This window comes from Triticum aestivum, chromosome 7D (assembly GCF_018294505.1).
Source record: "Triticum aestivum cultivar Chinese Spring chromosome 7D, IWGSC CS RefSeq v2.1, whole genome shotgun sequence".
Taxonomy (NCBI): Eukaryota; Viridiplantae; Streptophyta; class Magnoliopsida; order Poales; family Poaceae; genus Triticum; species Triticum aestivum.
In genome coordinates, this window is record NC_057814.1 from 5,428,960 (window position 1) to 5,450,556 (window position 21,597).

Below are 21,597 nucleotides of genomic sequence, written 5' to 3' on the forward strand. Positions count from 1 at the left end.
TTTCCTCAGTTGAATAATTAATAAGCAGGAAGATCTTTCATTCGTTAATTGTTTCTTCCGCCAATGATACGTGTTCGGTTGAGTTGTGTCATGGTTCCTCCTTCCTCGGCCTGATGAGTTGATGCATACTCCCTCCGTTCCATAATAGAAGATCAAATTTGACACTATACTAATATAAAAAGCACTCTTATATTATGGAACGGAGGGAGTAAAAGGTTATATACCTCTTTCCTACTCCCTCTGTTCCTAAATATTTGTCTTTCTAGACATTCAAATGGACTACAACATACAGATGTACGTAGACACATTTTAGAATGCAGATTCATTAATTTTGCTTCGTATGTAGTCATTTGTTGAAATCTTTAGAAAGATAAATATTTAGGAACGGAGGGAGTAGCTGCCATGGCGTGCGTGCGACCAAGCAAAACAAAATGTTACTCAACGATGTGCTTGACCCAAGGTAATCACCACAAACGCATGGTGTGCGTGCATGTGATCCATTTATTTTCTCATCAGTTCAATAATTAACATATTGTTTTTTTGTGGGGAAGTTGAATAATTAATAAAGGGGAAGAGTTTTCTTATTTGTGCGTTCCAGATGCAATCTTGCAGCTGGATGGCAGGAGAATCTGTTTGTTGAGTATGCTGTATTTTGTATTGCACATGTATTGAAATTGTGGCCCGCCTTTTAGTCTTGTATAGTTGAGGTATTATCTGTCTACACTGTTGAATGAATCTCATGTAAGGATATACAATATCTATTTTATGAATTCCCGATGCAACCTTGCAGCTGGATGGCAGGATTTGTGTGTTGAATGGATCTCATGTAAAGATATACTCCCTCCGTCCCATAATATAAGAGCATTTTTTACACTAGTGTAGTGTCAAAAACGCTCTTATATTATGGGACGGAGGGAGTATTTATTTATGCATTGCAGACGCGATCATGGGTATGTAGATATCTCTATTCGACAAGGTTATGGCACTGATCCGCATATCGCTGAGTAGCACATGCATTCGAAGCGTATGTAAGGAATACACGGAGATGACTTTCGTTTTTAGGCATCATATTTTCTTTGGAGCAGTTTAGTGGAAATGCCAACGAGTGAGTTATTGTTCTTGTTAGCTGCAGCATCAAACCGACTAGATCTTGACTGAAAAATAGCCATGGTGCGATGGGCTTATAAGATTCGACTAATTTACATATTCTAGTTCCTTGTTTATTGGTTCCATCATATTTTGGGTCAAACATTGACCATAAATTTAACTAGCATAATAAGTTATATGCTACAAAACATTTTGTGGCATATAATTCGAAAATTCACCGGCACGCCTGCTCACGGTATCTTTGGTTGTTCACTCGTCGCGGGATATGGGCTGGACGCGGTATTCCAGTGTGCGTACGCCGGGTTGTTAATGCATACCCGGACGGAACCCCGACGGTTGTACGCTGTGTGTAGACGGCCGTTCATGATATAGCGACGGAGTCACGGCACTGTACCAACGTTGGCCGTAGGTGCAAACGGCATGGAAAACGCTACGATCCGGTGCGGGACTGGCGTCGACCTACCCACCACTTTACTGCGGCGCCGTTGGTCGATCCCCAAATCGTGTGTAGAGAAACCCTAGCGGCTCATTCAATCGATCCCCAAACCGGCGAAGATGGCCGGCGCGGATCCAATGGCACGGCCAATCGTCCCTTGCCCGGACTGCGGCAGCCGGCAGGAGCGTAGTCACATACGTTGCTCGCAGCGGGCAGAACGAAGCTACATGTTGCTAGTTTTTTATTATTCTTTTGCTAAATCTAGATGATGTGAATTTTCTCAGCTAGATCTTTTATGGTGTTAGCGGCTGGCCTTGAGATCTGCAGAAAAACCTCGTCACTTTTCGGCAAACAGCTGCTTTCGAGGTCTTCCGCTTGTGCGACGAGCACGGGAATTTGTGTGGCTGATGATGTGCCCGAGGAATGAAGGGCCATCTTCGATGCTTGTGTTGTGTGCAAATCGTTTGTCATTTTAGAGGGTTTGGCTGGTATGGTCGTTGGGGTCGATCACATCTAGTTTTGTGGAATAAAAGTATGTGCTCTCCTCGATCCGTATTAATTGATGTACACTTAGTACAACTTTGTACTAAAGTTGTACTGTGTGTGCGTCAATTAATTTGGATCGAAGGGAGTACTTTTTTATTAAGATGGCACACAAGATGTACCAACTAGTAATTATGGGGATCTTCTAACTGACTTGCTAGACCAGACAGATATTATGTATGAAGGCCAATGCACTCGAATGCTATTCGCCAAACCTGTTGCTTTTTTCCTTGACATAGATAAAAAATATTGATCCTTGTAAGGTGTTGATTCTACAAAATCCCTATATGTGTGGCCACACGTGAATCAAAGTTGTTTTTTGTGCTGTGGTTGGGTTGGTGTGGGGGCCGTCTTTAAAATAAGTCATGAAGCATGTCTAAAATTTTACTGAATGTTTTTCCCTGGGACATACAAGATGCATGTTTGATGAGCTGACTAGGAATGTTCTTAGCTTCCAGTTCACGCCACCTCTCACAGATATGGTTAAGGGTAAATCCCGTGATATACCACTCACACAAAGCTGAAAATAGCCACGGTCGAATTTTTCTGTTTGTCGTTACATATATAAATGTGCACAGATTCTTTTTTTTTCATGAATTGTACTTGTAATGTTTTTATATCTTTTCTGGCATTTTCCCCTGAATTCTTCCACTTGTTCGAATGTTAAAAGTCTGAATTTCCAGTGTTTTGTTTTGGATGTATCTCACATGAAGGGATTTTTGTTTTGTAGCCCTGCTGCTTTATTTTTGTGATCGCTGCCATACTTCCGGATGAGTTCAACCAGCTTGTTTTCACTAACGGAACATATGACCGGTGATGTCAAGGCGTCGTCATATCAGACGGCCCCGTCGCGTATAATTGCTGGATGATGCGCATCTGTCCCCGCTCTGTACGACCGCATTTAATACACCTACCAACGCGTCACTGTCCCATTGGCACAAGTAGCGGGAGCAGGCGAGCTCATCCGCTCTATGGTCGTTCTCCATATAATTATATTTTTTTAGTAAAGTTTACGAGAAAACTATCTGACAAACACTTGGAATTTAATGTTACAGCCAAACGACTCGCCAGCCGTCGGATCACCATCGCACGCATTTGTTGGGAGGGTTCGATCCTGATTTTCTCCAGGAGGGGTTTCCTGGAGGCAGTTTTCTCTCGTGGAATGTGGACACATCTGGTTTTATGGTGGAAACGTAAAAATATGTTGTGCCTGATAGGACTTGAACTCCGGTAGTGTGGCCTACGTACTAACCAACTCAACCATAGTTTGGTTGTTATCCAACTGGTGAACCAAAAACCTCTCTGGTTGCTTTACGGACTTCCTACAGCCGCCGCCTCTTCCTCCTCCTAAAAAAAGCAGCTAGGGTTTCTGCCTCTCGCTGGCTCCAACGCAGGTCCGCCTCGTCTTCGGTGGCCCTAGGGCCATGGAGGCGCGGTGGATCTTGCCAAGGGCCGGCGAGAGGGCTTCGTTTTTAGTCGTTTCTTTCTATTTTGTTAGGGTTTGTGTTCTGCTCAGGAAGACGAAACAGCGGCGGCTTTCTGAAGATGGAATTGTTGGAAATATGCCCTAGAGGCAATAATAAATAGGTTATTATTATACTTCCTTGTTCATGATAATTGTTTATTATCCATGCTAGAATTGTATTGATAGGAAACTCAGATACATGTGTGGATACATAGACAACACCATGTCCCTAGTAGGCCTCTAGTTGACTAGCTCGTTGATCAATAGATGGTTACGGTTTCCTGACCATGGACATTGGATGTCGTTGATAACGGGATCACATCATTAGGAGAATGATGTGATGGACGAGACCCAATCCTAAGCCTAGCATAAGATCGTGTAGTTCGTTTGCTCAGAGCTTTTCTAATGACAAGTATCATTTCCTTAGACCATGAGATTGTGCAACTCCCGGATACCGTAGGAATGCTTTGGGTGTACCAAACGTCACAACGTAACTGGGTGGCTATAAAGGTGCACTACAGGTATCTCCGAAAGTGTCTGTTGGGTTGGCACGAATCGAGACTTGGATTTTTCACTCCGTGTAAACGGAGAGGTATCTCTGGGCCCACTCGGTAGGACATCATCATAATGTGCACAATGTGACCAAGGAGTTGATCACGGGATGATGTGAGTTACGGAACGAGTAAAGAGACTTGCCGGTAACGAGATTGAACAAGGTATCGGGATACCGACGATCGAATCTCGGGCAAGTAGCATACCGATAGACAAAGGGAATTGAATACGGGATTGATTGAATCCCCGACATCGTGGTTCATCCGATGAGATCATCGTGGAACATGTAGGAGCCAACATGGGTATCCAGATCCCGCTGTTGGTTATTGACCGGAGAACGTCTCGGTCATGTCTGCATGGTTCCCGAACCCGTAGGGTCTACACGCTTAAGGTTCGATGACGCTAGGGTTATAGGGAAAGCATGTACGTGGTTACCGAATATTGTTCGGAGTCCCGGATGAGATCCCGGACGTCACGAGGAGTTCCGGAATGGTCCGGAGGTAAAGATTTATATATGGGAAGTCCTGTTTTGGTCACCGGAAAAGTTTCGGGTGATATCGGTAATGTACCGGGACCACCGGGAGGGTCCCGGGGGTCCACCAAGTGGGGCCACCAGCCCCAGAAGGCTGCGTGGGCCAAGTGTGGGAGGGGACCAGCCCCAGGTGGGCTGGTGCGCCCCCCACCAAGGCCCAAGCGCATGGGAGAGTGGGAGGGGGCAAACCCTAGGTCCAGATGGGCCTTGAGGCCCACCCTAGTGGCGCCCCCCCCCTCTCCTCCCCTTGGCCGCCCCCCTTGGATGGGATCTAGGGCTAGCCGCCTCCTCTTGGGGTGGGAACCCTAGAGGGGGCGCAGCCCCCTCCCCCCCTTATACATAGTTGAGGTTTGGGCTGCCCAAGAGACACGAGAACGTCTCTCTTTCGGCGCAGCCCTACCCCTCTCCCTCCTCCTCCTCTCCCGCGGTGCTTGGCGAAGCCCTGCGGGATTGCCACGCTCCTCCATCACCACCACGCCGCCGTGCTGCTGCTGGATGGAGTCTTCCCCAACCTCTCCCTCTCTCCTTGCTGGATCAAGGCGTGGGAGACGTCACCGGGCTGTACGTGTGTTGAACGCGGAGGCACCGTTCTTCGGTGCTCAGATCGGAATCAACCGCGATCTGAATCGCTACGAGTACGACTCCCTCATCCGCGTTCTTGCAATGCTTCCGCATCGCGATCTACAATGGTATGTAGATCCACTCCCCTTCCCCTCGTTGCTAGAGTACTCCATAGATTGATCTTGGTGATGCGTAGAAAAATTTTGAATTTCTGCTACGTTCCCCATCAGTGGTGTCAGAGCTAGGTCTATGCGTAGTTTCTATGCACGAGTAGAACACAAAGTAGTTGTGGGCGTCGATGTTGTCAATTCTTCTTGCCGCTACTAGTCTTATCTTGTTTCGGCGGCATTGTGGGATGAAGCGGCCCGGACCGACCTTACACGTACGCTTACGTGAGACAGGTTCCACCGACTGACATGCACTAGTTGCATAAGGTGGCTAGCGGGTGTCTGTCTCTCCCACTTTCGTCGAAATGGATTCGATGAAAAGGGTCGTTATGAAGGGTAAATAGAAATTGGCATATCACGTTGTGGTTTTACGTAGGTAAGAAACGTTCTTGCTAGAAACCTATACAAGCCACGTAAAAACTTGCAACAACAATTAGAGGACGTCTAACTTGTTTTTGCAGCATGTGCTGTGTGATGTGATATGGCTAGAAGATGTGATGAATGATATATGTGATGTATGAGATTGATCATATTCTTGTAATAGGAATCACGACTTGCATGTCGATGAGTATGACAACCGGCAGGAGCCATAGGAGTTGTCTTTATTTTTTGTATGACCTGCGTGTCATTGAATAACGCCATGTAAATTACTTTACTTTATTGCTAAGCGCGTTAGCCATAGAAGTAGAAGTAATCGTTGGCGTGACAACTTCATGAAGACACAATGATGGAGATCATGATGATGGAGATCATGGTGTCATGCCGGTGACGAAGATGATCATGGTGCCCCGAAGATGGAGATCAAAGGAGCAAAATGATATTGGCCATATCATGTCACTATTTGATTGCATGTGATGTTTATCATGTTATGCATCTTATTTGCTTAGAACGACGGTAGTAAGTAAGATGATCCCTTATAAAATTTCAAGAGAAGTGTTCCCCCTAACTGTGCACCGTTGCGAAGGTTCGTTGTTTCGAAGCACCACGTGATGATCGGGTGTGATAGATTCTAACGTTCGAATACAACGGGTGTTGTCGAGCCTAGCATGTACAGAAATGGCCTCGGAACACATGCGAAACACTTAGGTTGACTTGACGAGCCTAGCATGTACAGACATGGCCTCGGAACACAAGAGACCGAAAGGTCGAACATGAGTCGTATAGTAGATACGATCAACATGGAGATGTTCACCGATGATGACTAGTCCGTCTCACGTGATGATCGGACACGGCCTAGTTTGACTCGGATCATGTATCACTTAGATGACTAGAGGGATGTCTATCTGAGTGGGAGTTCAATAATCAGATGAACTTCATTATCATGAACATAGTCAAAAGGTCTTTGCAAATTATGTCATACGCTTTAGTTCTACTGTTTAAGATATGTTCCTAGAGAAAATTTAGTTGAAAGTTGGTAGTAGCAATTATGCGGACTGGGTCCGTAAACTGAGGATTGTCCTCATTGCTGCACGGAAGGGTTATGTCCTTAATGCACCGCTCGGTGTGCTGAACCTCAGCGTCGTCTGTAGATGTTACGAAACATCTGACATACACGTTTTGATGACTACGTGATAGTTCAGTGTGTGATGCTAACGGTTTAAGAATTGTGGCGACAAGACGGTTTTGAAACGTCGCAGAACATATGAGATGTTCCGAAGACTGAAATTGGGATTTCAGACTAGTGCCCACGTCAAGAGGTATGAGACCTCTGACAAGTTTCTTAAGCCTGCAGACTAAGGGAGAAAAGCTCAATCGTTGAGCATGTGCTCAGATTGTCTGAGTGCCACAATCGCTTGAATCGAGTGGGAGTTAATCCTTCAGATGAGATAGTGATGGTTCTCCATAGTCACTGCCACCAAGCTATTAGAGCTTCGTGATGAACTATGACATATCAGGGATAGATATGATGATCCTTGAGCAACTCGCGATGTTTGACACCGCGAAAATAGAAATCAAGAAGGAGCATCAATTGTTGATGGTTAGTAAAACCACTAGTTTCAAGAAGGGCAAGGGCAAAAGGGATACTTCATGAAACAGCAAATCATTTGCTGCTCTAGTGAAGAATCCCAAGGTTGAACCCAAACCCGAGACTAAGTGCTTCTGTAATGAGGGGAACGGTCACTGAAGCAGTACTACCCTAGATACTTGGTAGATGAGAAGGCAGGCAAGGTCGACAGAAGTATATTGGATATACATTATATGAATGTGTACTTTACTAGTACTCCTAGCAGCACCAGGGTATTAGATACCGGTTCGGTTGCTAATTGTTAGTAACTCGAAATAAAAGCTGCGGAATAAACGGAGACTAGCTAAAGGTGAGATGACGATATGTGTTGGAAGTGTTTCCAAGGTTGATGTGATCAAGCATCGCATGCTCCCTCTGCCATCGAGATTTGGTGTTTGCGTTGAGCATGATTGGATTATGTTTATCGCAATACGGTTATTCATTTAAGGAGAATAATGGTTACTCTGTTTATTTGAATAATATCTTCAATGGTCTTGCACCTAAAAATGAATCTTGATCGTAGTGATACACATGTTCGTGCCAAAAGATATAAAAATAGTAATGATAGTTCCACATACTTGTGGCACTGCCATTTGAGTCATATTGGTATAGAACGCATGAAGAAGCTCCATGGATCTTTGGACTCACTCATTTTTGAAAAGATTGAGACATGCGAACCATGTCTATTGGTATATATGCATGAAGAAACTCCATGCAGATGGATCGTTTGGACTCACTTGATTTTGAATCACTTGAGACATGCAAATCATACCACATGGGCAAGATGACTGAAAGTCCTCATTTTCAGTAAGATGGAACAAGAGAGCAACTTATTGGAAGTAATACATTTTGACGTATGCAGTCCAATGAGTGATGAGGCATGCAGTGGATATCGTTAAGTTCTAACTTCACAGATGATTTGAGTAGATGCTGAGTGTATTTGCTTGATGAAACACATGTCTGAATTATTGAAAGGTTCAAGTAATTTCAGAGTGAAGTTGAAGATCGTCGTGACAAGAGGATAGAATGTCTGTGATATGATCATAGAGATGAGTATCTGAGTTACGAGTTTGGCACACAATTAAGACATTGTGGAAAGTGTTTCACAATTAATACCGCCTGGAACACCATAGTGTGATGGTGTGTCCGGACATCATAGCTGCACCCTATTGGATATGATGCATACCATGATGTCTCTTATCGAATTACCACTATCGTTTATGGGTTAGGCATTAGAGACAACCGCATTCACTTTAAAAGGGGCACCACGCAATTCCGTTGAGACGACACCGTTTAGAGAAACCTAAGTTGTCGTTTCATAAAAGTTTGGGGCTGCAATGCTTATAAGCTCGAACCCAGAGCGGATAAATGCGTCTTCATAGAATACCCAAAAACAGTTGGGTATACCTCCTATTTCAGATCTGGAAGCAAAAGTAATTGCTTCTAGAAACAGGTCCTTTCTCGAGGAAAAGTTTCTCTCGAAAGAATTGAGTGGGAGGATGGTGGAGACTTGATAAGGTTATTGAACCGTCACTTCAACTAGTGTGTAGCAGGGCACAAGAAGTTGTTCCTGTGGCACCTATACCAATTGAAGTGGAAGCTTATGATAGTGATCATGAAACTTCGGATCAAGTCACCACCAAACCTCGTAGGACGACGAGGATGCGTGCTACTTCAGAGTGGTACGTGATCCTGTCTGAGATATCATGTTGTTGGACAATACTGAACCTACGAGCTATGGAGAAGCGATGATGGGCCCATATTCCGACAAATGGTTAGAAGCCATGAAATCTGAGATAAATGGATCTTTGAGAAGAAGACAGACGTGGACGGTAATGTTACCGTCTATGAAGCTCGACTTGTGGCAAAGAGTATTTCCACAAGTTTAAGGAGTTGACAACGATGAGATTTTCTCATCCGTAGCGATGCTTAAGTCCGTCGGAATCATGTTAGCATTAGCTGCATTTATGAAATCTGGCAGATGGATGTCAAAACAAGTTTCCTTACCATTTTTCGTAAGGAAAGGTTGTATGTGATACAATCAGAAAGGTTTTGTCGATCCTAAAGATGCTAAAAGGTATGCTAGCTCCAGCGATCCTTCTAAGGACTGGAGTAAGCATCTCGGAGTTGGAATGTACGCTTTGATGAGATGATCAAAGATTTTGGGTTTATACAAAGTTTATGAGAAACTTGTATTTCCAATAAAGTGAGTGGGAGCACTACAACATTTCTGATAAGTATATGTGAATGACATATTGTTGATCCGAAATGATGTAGAATTTCTAGAAAGCATAAAGGGTTGAAAGGAGTTTTTTAAAGGAAGACCTGGATAAAGCTGCTTACATATTGGGCATCAAGATCTATAGAGATAGATCAAGACGCCTGATGATACTTTCAAAGAACGCACACCTTGACATGTTTTTGAAAGAGTTCAAAATAGATCAGCAAAGAAGGAGTTCTTGGCTGTGTTACAAGGTGTGAGTATTGAGTAAGACTCAAGACCTGACCACAACAGAAGAGAGAGAAAGGACGAAGGTCGTCCCCTATGCTTAAGACGTAGGCTCTATAGTATGCTATGCTGTGTACCGCACATGAAGTGTGCCTTGCCATGAGTTGTTCAAGGGGTACAATAGTGATCCGGGAATAGATCACATGACAGCGGTCGAACTTATCCTTAGTATCTAGTGGACTAAGGAATTTTCTCGATTATGGAGGTGAAAAGGAGTTCGTCGTAAAGGGTTACGTCGATGCGAACTTTGACACTAATCCGGATGACTCTGAGTAGAAAACCGGATTCGTATAGTAGAGCAATTATTTGAAATGGCTCCAAGTAGCGCGTGGTAGCATCCACAAGATGACATAGAAATTCGTAAAGCACACGGATCTGAAAGGTTCAGACCCGTTGACTAATAACCTCTCTCACAAGCATAACATGATCAAACCAGAACTCTTGGGTGTTGGTCACATGGTGATGTGACCTGTCAGTGTTAATCACATGGTGATGTGAACTAGATTATTGACTCTAGTGCAAGTGAGAGACTATTGGAAATATGCCCTAGAGGCAATAATAAATAGGTTATTATTATACTTCCTTGTTCATGATAATTGTTTATTATCCATGCTAGAATTGTATTGATAGGAAACTCAGATACATGTGTGGATACATAGACAAAACCATATCCCTAGTAGGCCTCTAGTTGACTAGCTCGTTGATCAATAGATGGTTACGGTTTCCTGACCATGGACATTGGATGTCGTTGATAACGGGATCACATCATTAGGAGAATGATGTGATGGACGAGACCCAATCCTAAGCCTAGCACAAGATCGTGTAGTTCGTTTGCTCAGAGCTTTTCTAATGTCAAGTATCATTTCCTTAGACCATGAGATTGTGCAACTCCCGGATACCGTAGGAATGCTTTGGGTGTACCAAACGTCACAACGTAACTGGGTGGCTATAAAGGTGCACTACAGGTATCTCCGAAAGTGTCTGTTGGGTTGGCACGAATCGAGACTGGGATTTGTCACTCCGTGTAAACGGAGAGGTATCTCTGGGCCCACTCGGTAGGACATCATCATAATGTGCACAATGTGACCAAGGAGTTGATCACGGGATGATGTGAGTTACGGAACGAGTAAAGAGACTTGCCGGTAACGAGATTGAACAAGGTATCGGGATACCGACGATCGAATCTCGGGCAAGTAGCATACCGATAGACAAAGGGAATTGAATACGGGATTGATTGAATCCCCGACATCGTGGTTCATCCGATGAGATCATCGTGGAACATGTGGGAGCCAACATGGGTATCCAGATCCCGCTGTTGGTTATTGACCGGAGAACGTCTCGGTCATGTCTACATAGTTCCCGAACCCGTAGGGTCTACACGCTTAAGGTTCGATGACGCTAGGGTTATAGGGAAAGCATGTACGTGGTTACCGAATATTGTTCGGAGTCCCGGATGAGATCCCGGACGTCACGAGAGTTCCGGAATGGTTCGGAGGTAAAGATTTATATATGGGAAGTCCTGTTTTGGTCACCGGAAAAGTTTCGGGTGATATCGGTAATGTACCGGGACCACCGGGAAGGTCCCGGGGGTCCACCAAGTGGGGCCACCAGCCCCAGAAGGCTGCGTGGGCCAAGTGTGGGAGGGGACCAGCCCCAGGTGGGCTGGTGCGCCCCCACCCCCACCAAGGCCCAAGCGCATGGGAGAGTGGGAGGGGGCAAACCCTAGGTCCAGATGGGCCTTGAGGCCCACCCTAGTGGCGCCCCCCCCCTCTCCTCCCCTTGGCCGCCCCCCTTGGATGGGATCTAGGGCTAGCCGCCTCCTCTTGGGGTGGGAACCCTAGAGGGGGCGCAGCCCCCTCCCCCCTTATATATAGTTGAGGTTTGGGCTGCCCAAGAGACACGAGAACGTCTCTCTTTCGGCGCAGCCCTACCCCTCTCCCTCCTCCTCCTCTCCCGCGGTGCTTGGCGAAGCCCTGCGGGATTGCCACGCTCCTCCATCACCACCACGCCATCGTGCTGCTGCTGGATGGAGTCTTCCCCAACCTCTCCCTCTCTCCTTGCTGGATCAAGGCGTGGGAGACGTCACCGGGCTGTACGTGTGTTGAACGCGGAGGCACCGTTCTTCGGTGCTCAGATCGGAATCAACCGCGATCTGAATCACTACGAGTACGACTCCCTCATCCACGTTCTTGCAACGCTTCCGCATCGCGATCTACAATGGTATGTAGATCCACTCCCCTTCCCCTCGTTGCTAGAGTACTCCATAGATTGATCTTGGTGATGCGTAGAAATTTTTTGAATTTCTGCTACGTTCCCCAACAGGAATAAAGGTCTCCCCGCCTAGCCCCCGTTCCAGTGGTGCGTCTAGCATCGTTGGTGGGCGTGTGGAGGTGTGTCTCCGGCGGATCTAACTTTGGTGGATTTGCTCGGATCTCGTTGGTGTTCGTCTACGTTCGTGTGTCTTCGGATTGGATCCTTCCGATCTATGTTATTCTTCATCTGCTGCGATTGCTGTTCTGGTGCGCTGGTCCTATGAGGCCTTAGCACGACGACTTCCCGACTGTCTACTACAACAAGTTGTGCCCGACTCTGACAATGGAGGGGCGATGACGACGGCGATCCTTCGGCTCGCTTCAGTGCTTGTAGTCATCGCTAGGTGGTCTACGGATCTGGATGTAATTTTTATTATTTTTGGTATTCGTTGTACTGCCATGATTGAAGATGAATAGATCGGAAGATTTCCCGAAAAAAAGACTTTACATGCATTGAACTACAACAGGAGAGATAAACAAGGAGAGTAGAGGAGTAATGTGGAGGGTAAAAAAAAGTAAGGAGTTCATGTATGCTGTGATAATCTCATGAGAGCGTCCTAAAACTCTCCACGGGATCCGACTCCTCGAGCATCACCGCCGCCTGGAAGCAGTCGGCGGCATCGGCGATCCTCCCGTCGAGCTTGTGCACCTTCCCCAGGTTGAGCCACGCCATCCGGTTCGTCGGCTCGACCCTCAGGGCGTCCGAGAGGAAGGCCCTCGCCGCCGGGAGGTACTTGCCCCCCTGCTTGGAGAGCAGCGCCCCGATGGCCACCTTGGACGACACGTGCTCCAACTCTGTCGCTGAGGCGTTCACGTAGGCCGCCATCGCCTCCTTGCTCTCGTTGCGCACCTCGTGCATGTAACCTGCATTGCATCGAATCGTACATCAATTGGGTGAAACTTTTTGAGGGTTTGGTGACATGAACCTTCGGCTCACCTTCGGCTTCGAGTGTCGCGGCGGAGTACGATTTCAGGGCTCTGGCTTTCTGCAAACATACCTCGGCGTCCCTGCAGTGTGAGAGGTTGGAGTACAGATTTGCAAGACCTTGCCAGATTTCGAACTCGGTTACTCCACCAGCCTCTCCCTGAAGCATCAGTACGTGAACTAATGGAGAAAGTGCCAAGAGAAAAATAGTATACGGATCGTACTTTTTTTGCTGCATTTGATTAAGAAAACTAACCTCCACTTTTTTAGGCGAATTCTTCTGGGCCTGAACAAGAGCAAGAAGGACCCGGTATGCCTCCACCGCCTCCATGGGCGATGATTGAGCGACCTTCAACTTAGCCTTTATCCTGAGCAGTGACCCTTGATCCCACTTTGCGGTCTCGTCTAACGCGGCATTGGTCGCCACTTCTGCTTCGGAGTATCTTTGTTGTGCGGAGAGGACTAGTGCTAGAAACCTCCAACCTTTCGAGACCGCTCCACCGGTTGCGTCGATGAACTCTTTGGCACATCTCAGCGCGGCGTTCATGTTCCGCTGCTCAGCGTATTGAACTCCCATGTCGAATATTAGGTTTGGGTTGTAGCGGTCAAGAGACATCGACTCCGTAAGCGACTTCATAGTTTCTGCGTGCAACATAGCTCTTTGGTGATCGGATGAAACAATCTTGGCCTTCTTACTCAGGCAACTCCCCAAGAAATGGAGGCCGGTGCTCTTCAGATGAACATCTAATGATTCCGTGTTTGCAATCGCTCTTCTTGCATACTCGACACCCTCGGAAGCAAGACGGCAGTCCTCGCTACATATCTTGGCAGCTAACAACAATGCCGTTGTATCTTTTGGGTTCTCATGCTTATTCAAGGACTTCCTCAAGAAATTCAGAGAGACTTCTTTCTGACCAACGCCATAGTAGCAAAATGCTAGTGTGTTCCATCTCTCCGTCCGAGGATATATCCCAGGTAGTACCTCCTCCAGATGATCTGCAATAAGAGAAGGCCGGCTGCAAATCGACAATGCGTAGGTCAAGTGTTCCATCACCGAGGGATCCCAGTGGGTCTTTCCCTGATAAAACTTCTTCAATACTGTTGTGAGGAGTAGAATAGCTTCCTCAATATTGGTCTTGGGAACAAAAGTGCCTTCAGCTGGTGAACCAGAGCTGGGCGGACTCCACTCCACACAACCATACAACAAGAAAGCAGCAAATCTCTTTTGAATCCTTGCGATGCATTCCTCGTCGAGGTTCCATGGGCTGAGAAGAGCGCGTCTGTATGAAGCAAATGTTTCCTGAAGAGAACCAGCTTTTTTCCAGGCCTCTGGGAGAAGTTCCACAGATTTATTGATAGTTTCTTGTAGCTTTTGTTCGATGTCAGGAGTGCCATTCTTGAACATACTTTCAACAGAATCGATGACGCTTTTGCATTGTTTAGCGGCCTCTGCATGTTCAACAGGTATTTCAATAATTTGTCACAAGTCAAACATAAGCTACAAACAGAACAACTTCCAAATGATAATTTATTTTTGTAAAACACAATTAAAGCATTTTTTTTAACTTAAACAACGGTATAAAGCAATTTTGTTACCTATTGATTTTCCTAGCTTCTGAAGGGACAATGCTTTCAAGTAAATGGCTTCAAGAACAAGAGTAGCTTCTGTTGTTTTCTTCGAGGATGATGGCTGGAAGCGCTCAATGGCAGCTTGAAGGTCTATTCCATCAAACACACAAAGTGCATCTTCTACATTGCCTTTCTGAAATTCCAGCCTTCCCAAGAGAGCTCTCGCTTCCTGTTATTGATAGATGTATAAACGAATTTGGTGTCATAAACCCACAAAAAAAAAACTTGGTGTAATAAACCGGAGAAAGCATGACGGTTGGAATTCTCCATGTATAAGCTAAATTTGAACTTCCTTTTTGGAAATTAATAATTGCAATGGAGATACAATAGCACGGTTCATGGGAATAGAAATATGATCAGTTCTTCGTAATCTGCACAAAGAAAATGCCCCTTTCTCCGTATGATTACACATTATTCAGTTAAAATTTTGCTACCTATACTGGCATTAAGATTAGAGTGAATTCCAGTTTTTACCCCCTACTTTAACATTTTTTACACTAACTACCCCATTAAATATATTTTCATCCTGGTTACCCCATTTAGCAAAAGTTTGCCAGTTTTTACCCCAGTAATTCTTTTGAGAGCGATCTGTCAGCTAATTCCCTGCCATCAGATTCCTCTTGGCATTTTTTTTCCAATGCCCAAACCGGTCACTTGGTTTAGCCGCACTCGTTTTTTTTTTCTCATGGCTGTCAGGTGTATGTGTGCACCACATTGCAGGAAAGACGAACAATTATCTTGAGCGGTAAAGTACATTCAATTTTGCATTGTGGGTTGTGGTTCGTAGGTTTAGTGTGATGATATTTTAGTTTTCTTCCTTGATGCAAAACATCAGATGAAGCATTTATTTTAGGCTTTGGGAAATCATCAAATAAAAACATCACATTCTATTTTACAGATCTGTAGTGCTATTGTCAAACATGTGTTTTTCAGTTGGGCTCCAATGATGTGTGTCCATTTAAAATTAGTACTGCCAGTTATTAACATAATAGGATCGGATTTTTTGTTTTAATATAAATATATGCTTGGGCACTTAGTCTGGACTCTCAGTAAAACACGAACTTTGCAAGAAGGCTCTTATAAAAATTAAAAGGGGTAAAAACAGTCAAGATTGTCACTAAGTGGGGTAATCTGGATGAAAAATTGTTCAATGGGGGTAACTAGTGTAAAAATGCTAAATTAGGGGTAAAAACCGGAATTCACTCTTAAGATTATTCGTAATTCACTCACCCAATAAAAAGCATTTTGATTGACACCATCGTGTTATAATTCACTCACCCAAATATTTAAAGAACATAAAAGGTACATGTCTTATAAGCTTGCCGAATAATTCACAATTGGATAAACCAATCAATGAAATAGAACCGGAACAGACATGAAATCACACTTCGGCATTTGACATCCCCAAGAAAGGAACAAATTTCCACACAAAGCCTCTCAAACAATATTTTTCGAGAAAAACGCACGACCAACGTTGGCATCTTTACATTTTCGGTTCATGTGAGAACAATCAAAGTCATGGCTTAATTGAATTGACATCATCATCGCCGGCAATACGAAATTTGACATAACATTGGTGGCACTGACCAAACACTTCAAACATGGCAATTTCTTGTCAACCAAGTTCACAGCATAGCAGCATTATACTATAGGACAAGCGCCCTACTATCATACAAACATTCATAAAAGAGTTTCAGATATTTCGGACCTCGTAGTTGAGGGAGACCGCCTCGCCGGAGCTGGCCGGCTTTGCCTCTGCCGCTGCCGCCGGCTCCTCCTTAGCAGGGGGAGACGAATGGGCGGCCGCGCTCGTCGCCGCCGCCGCCGCCTCAGGAGGGGCGACCTGGCCGCCGTCCTCCGGCTCCGCCATGCCAATGCAGCAGAGGGATCGCACCGACGGGCACCCGATTTCGTCGAGCTGGGAGGTGCTCGGTTTCGTCGTCGATGGAGAGAAACAGAGGCGGCAACTTCTTCCACGGTTCGCATGCGTACCTTTTTCCACTAATTTTTCTGCCTTCTATTTTTAGTCTTTTGCGACTACTCTCTCTAGCTATCTCCATACTGCTTGTTGCCACGTGTAAAGTTCATCAGGAATACCGATAGAAATTTAAGGGAGTCCTTACAATTTTTTCCAGAAAATTCGAGCTAATGATAGTTTTTTTTTTCTAAGAGAAAAGCTAAAAATAGATTGTCTAGCTCCACCGATACAAATGCATGCATGGATCGTGGGCGCCGTCAACACATTGATCTTGAACGGCCACATATGTTGACCAAGATGTGATCGTAACCTATTCTTTGTCCAACAGGGTGTTTTTTTTCCTCTGAAATTTTTTAAGGTGCTTTGTTTTTTTACTGGTGAACATTGATAATACATTTCAATCATTTTCGCAAAATTGAAACAACAAGGTGCTGTAATTTTTCTGGTGAACATTGATAATAGATCTGAATCATTTGGCTTGCCCACGAAGAACGCCTCTTCACCACCGAACGACCAATTCCGCCGTCAGAACGAGCTGCCGACACGTCGCTGTCACCGCTCCCCTACTGTAGCCGGCTTGACATTATCGATGACAGTCGGGAAGGCTTCGTGCATGTGCCCGTAAGGACCAACGCCCTAGAGCCGCCTGTAAGGACCAGCGCCCTAGAGCCGCAGTCGTCATTGTTGAACCCTTCAATAGATCTGAAGCACCTGACATCAAATCTCATCACACGACGAGAAACACTAAACTCACTGCCCCAAGGAGACGGTAGGAATCTACGTTGGAGCTCCGTCAATTACGTTCTAATGGACGAACTCGAGGAGCATCGGAGCCCAAAAGACAAACTCGAAGAAAAAGCGCTGCCATCCATATGAGCGCCACACCTAAGAGGACTAAAAGAAAACTAACCTAAACTATTAACCGCAGCGGAAGCACCGGGATGCCTAACCCCGCCACCGGTCGTCAGATCGGCAGGTAAGGGGGAGGCGAATCCACGGTCTCGTCGATGAAGCCTGGAGGGGAGATTTTACCATAGCTGCCAAGGGATAGGGGAGTTCATATCACGGAAAACCACACAATATTAATATATCTTGGTGGTAAGAAAAATTGTTGCATCCTACATCTTTGGAAATTGAAATGGAGAGGGTCTAACTATTGTAACTTTCCTGAAATAGGAAAATTAATGATACATATCTTGATTTTCAGCGCAAAATAACATGTAACATGTGGTGCTTGAATATATCAGATAACCAAGTCCAAGAGTTTTGACTTGCCAACTATGAAACAAATTGGACTAAAAACTCACATAACCTTTATGTTACGAAAAATAGCATTTATGTGCCTTCAGAAAAAAGGCCTAAAGTTGATATTTTGATGAGATTTTGAATGTCTGATTTGATTTTTATTGGATTGCGGAGGGTGCTGGCATCCGGCAGAAGAATCCCTACTCTTTTCCGGATTTCTTTCCTGGTCTACTACCTCGCTCAGGAAAGTGCAAATTGCAAAGTTTTCATGGCAGCAGAAGAATTTTGAAAAATAAATCAAAGGGACTCGAGATTTTTTTTAGTCTATCAAAGGGACTCAAGAAAATGCAAATGCAAATTCTTTTGGGCAGCAGAAGTGTTTTAAAAATAAATTCAAAGGGAAAAAATGGAGATCCCTTAGCGGGCCTGGCCTGGCACCGGCCCGGTCCGGCGGGAAGCCACCAATACTCTCCCTCGCGCACCCGTTTTGTGGCAGCCGCCGGCCCCCTTCCCCTGAACCCTACTCCACCATGGCCGCCGCCCGCGCCGCCCTCCTCCGCCGTCCCGGCCTCGGCGCCGCCGCCGCCAACCCCGTCCTCTTCTCCGGCCACGGCCTCCGCTACCGCAAGCTCGAGGTCATCCTCACCACGGTAAGCCAGCCCCCCTGCCCCCTCCCTCCCCTTCTCCTCCAAATCTCAACCCGCGACCCTCCGCTCGGTCCTCCACCTCTGCAGGATGCATCCCGCTTGCGTTTCCGGTCAGTTCGAGCGGGATGTTTCCGATCCGGTGAGGCCGGTGCCGCCTCAGCGACAGTTTGACCGATAAATCTTCAGCATTTCTGAAACTTTTTAAGCTAGCAGTAGTATTCTTGACCGGTAAAGCTTCGGTTTTGGCTGTTCATTTCAACAATATCCCTAGAGATTTTCAATGTGCCGGGAAGTGGAATTATTAACCTTTGCCATCGTCCATCGCTTGTTCACTTCAGACGATCGACAAGCTGGGGAAGGCGGGGGAGACGGTGAAGGTGGCGCCGGGGCACTTCCGCAACTACCTCATGCCCAAGATGCTCGCCGTCCCCAACATCGACAAGTTCGCCATACTCATGCGCGAGCAGAGCAAGGTTAGCTTCCTCCTTTTCCCCGATAGAAATAAACATGCTACGATGGCCGTGCAGTTTTGGAATGCTCGGTTGCAGCTCACAAGCATTACTTACTAGCTTACTCTTGTTGGCTTTTGAGGCTATGCTTTCCGGAGTTTCGTATATCAGTTCTGCCTCTGTGTATTGTATGATTTGTACGAGTTCTCCAATAGTTGTTGCACCTTAGCTCTTTGGTAGAATAGCCTTATATGCAACTCTATGCTAGTGTTCAGTGAGGAAGTTGTACTGAAGTCATCGTGGTTCATTCTAGTTCATCTCCACTGAAGTACGCTTCTTGTAGAGTTCAGTCACTGTAAGAATATTTGCAGTGTAAACTGTTACTTTTTAGGCTTACAAGTCTCTCATTTGTTTGATCAGCTTTACAAGCGTGAAGAGGAGGTGGTTGTCAAAGAAGTCTCAAAGGAGGAGGATGATGCTCGGGTATGTCGTGCACTGATTAGTTCTTCCTTTTTCATGAACTGAAGTGTCGATGAGTTCTTAGCACACAACTAACTGACCTGTCCTGTTCCTTCTCTGAAACCCTGTTTGCCATTTAACACAATTTCTGCCCAGATCTGTCTTTGGAGGATCTGTTGTTAACGCACTTCAAGCCCATTCTAAATCTGGTGTTGAAAATATTGAATATTTTGCCTTGAAAAAGTCTTCTTCTACCTCTCGGCTTCTAGATATTATGTTTAGAATGTAGTGTATCTTAAGTCCATTTGTCACTGTAGCCGACTACTCAACACTGTTCCAATACTGTTTTTCAGATATACAATTATAGTAGCTGTCCTCTGAACTGTAATGTGCATCTCATCCATTCCATACTGTACATATAAAAGGTCCCTTTGATGCTTACTTAAAACCCATTTTTTTTAACTGAATACTCTGAGATTGAAGTTATTGTTAAATGATGCTCCTAAAATTATTGGTTCGGTTAACTATAGATCTTGTATGTGTTTTCCCTGTCATACTTCATTTTGTTTTTAACACCAAATTTCTCTTCCTTTTCTGAAACCCCGTTTGCCATTCAACACAATTTCTGTCTAGATCTGTCTTTGGTTGATTTGTACACAAAACTGACTTCTCCTATTCATCTTCTGAAACTCCGTTCCATATCAGTCCAGAGCTGTCTTCGCTGGATTTGTTTTGGTTAACGCACTTCAAGCCCACTCTAAACATATGGTGCTGAAAATAGTGAAGATGTTGCCTTGGAAAAGTCGTCTTCTATCTGTTGGCTTCTAGATATTATGTTTAGAATATAGTGCTTTTTAAGTTCATTTGTCACTGTAGCCAGCTAGTTAACACTGTTCCAATACTGTTTTTCAGATATACAAGTATAGTATCAGCTGTCCTCTGAACTGTAACGTCCAGCTCATCCAGTTCATACTGTACATAGAAAAGATCCTTTTGATGCTTACTTAAAACAACATTTTTTGTAACTGAATCCTGACATCGAAGTTCTTGTTTTTGTATGCTTCTCAGTTCAGTTAAATACAGATCTTTATATGTGTTTTCCCAGCCATACTTCATTTTGTTTTTAAATGTTACTCATTTACTTCTGAACTCAACCATTTGAACAGCAAGCGGAAGAGAAACTGAAGCAGTGTCAAGCAGCAGCAAAACGGCTCGATAATGCTCTTTTGGTTAGTATGGTTCCACCAAATTTTGGAGTCCTGGTGCAGCATACTTTTGTTGATGTTCCAGATGGACAATTTTGTCCAGTATTAGCACGTGCTGATCAAAATATTTATGTTTCATAGGTGTTCAGACGGTTCATCTCTGAAGGGATCGAGTTGCGCTCTCCTGTAACAAAGGATGAAATTGTTTCTGAGGTTCTGCTCCAGCGCTATCATCCGCTATTTATTCAAGAACATTAATCTGTAGGTAGTAACATCAAACTTTACCAACAGGTGGCAAGGCAACTCAATGTCAACATTTACCCAGACAATTTGCACCTGGTGTCACCATTGTCATCCCTTGGAGAATTCGAGGTGCCACTTCGCTTACCGAGGGCTATACCACGCCCAGAAGGCAAGCTACAATGGACTCTCAAGGTCAAGATCAGGAGACCCTAAGCACTTTCGGTGGGCGATCTTGCTCTCCTTCCAAGGTGCTGAATTGTACCGAAAGACCGTTGCAGCCTTCAGATGAAGAGACACGCTGAAATAGACCTTCAAACTCAACCTTTTCCCTTTACAATTTGCTTGGGCTATCGTCTCGAGCGGGGCGATATGATGGGCCTTTCGTTCCTACAAACAAACGTTAAGAAATAGTGAATAATTTGCTTGGGGTAGGATGCCTAGCATTGTTGTTGCTGTTTGACTTTATCATATTCTTGACTTGTTAGTGTGCCCAATCCTGGTGTGAAAGGGGGGAGATGGATATAAAGAAAGAAAGGTTGTGTGTGCAAGGCATCCTTGAAAAGGAGAGGCCGGGAGTGAAAGCTTCCTCAGAAATGCTCATTTGGCGTCGTCATCATCATATGAAAAA

At 45.1% G+C, this 21,597-nt stretch overlaps 2 protein-coding genes across 2 annotated transcripts; one reads left to right on the forward strand and one right to left on the reverse strand.

The window, feature by feature from the left end:
* Window positions 1-12,596: 12,596 nt before the first annotated feature.
* Window positions 12,597-16,773, reverse strand: LOC123167780 (protein NPG1). The gene is made up of 5 exons (XM_044585644.1): window positions 16,452-16,773; window positions 14,711-14,912; window positions 13,371-14,563; window positions 13,127-13,274; window positions 12,597-13,053 (listed from the first exon to the last, which is right to left on the reverse strand). The coding sequence occupies exons 1-5, from the start codon at window positions 16,611-16,613 to the stop codon at window positions 12,734-12,736; spliced, it is 2,025 nt and encodes a 674-aa protein (XP_044441579.1). The 5' UTR covers window positions 16,614-16,773; the 3' UTR covers window positions 12,597-12,733.
* A 1,630-nt stretch (window positions 16,774-18,403) lies between these two features.
* Window positions 18,404-21,569, forward strand: LOC123164605 (50S ribosomal protein L9). Its single transcript, XM_044582141.1, has 6 exons — window positions 18,404-18,616; window positions 18,952-19,086; window positions 19,483-19,545; window positions 20,688-20,750; window positions 20,868-20,939; window positions 21,018-21,569. The coding sequence occupies exons 1-6, from the start codon at window positions 18,497-18,499 to the stop codon at window positions 21,180-21,182; spliced, it is 618 nt and encodes a 205-aa protein (XP_044438076.1). The 5' UTR covers window positions 18,404-18,496; the 3' UTR covers window positions 21,183-21,569.
* Window positions 21,570-21,597: the final 28 nt, after the last annotated feature.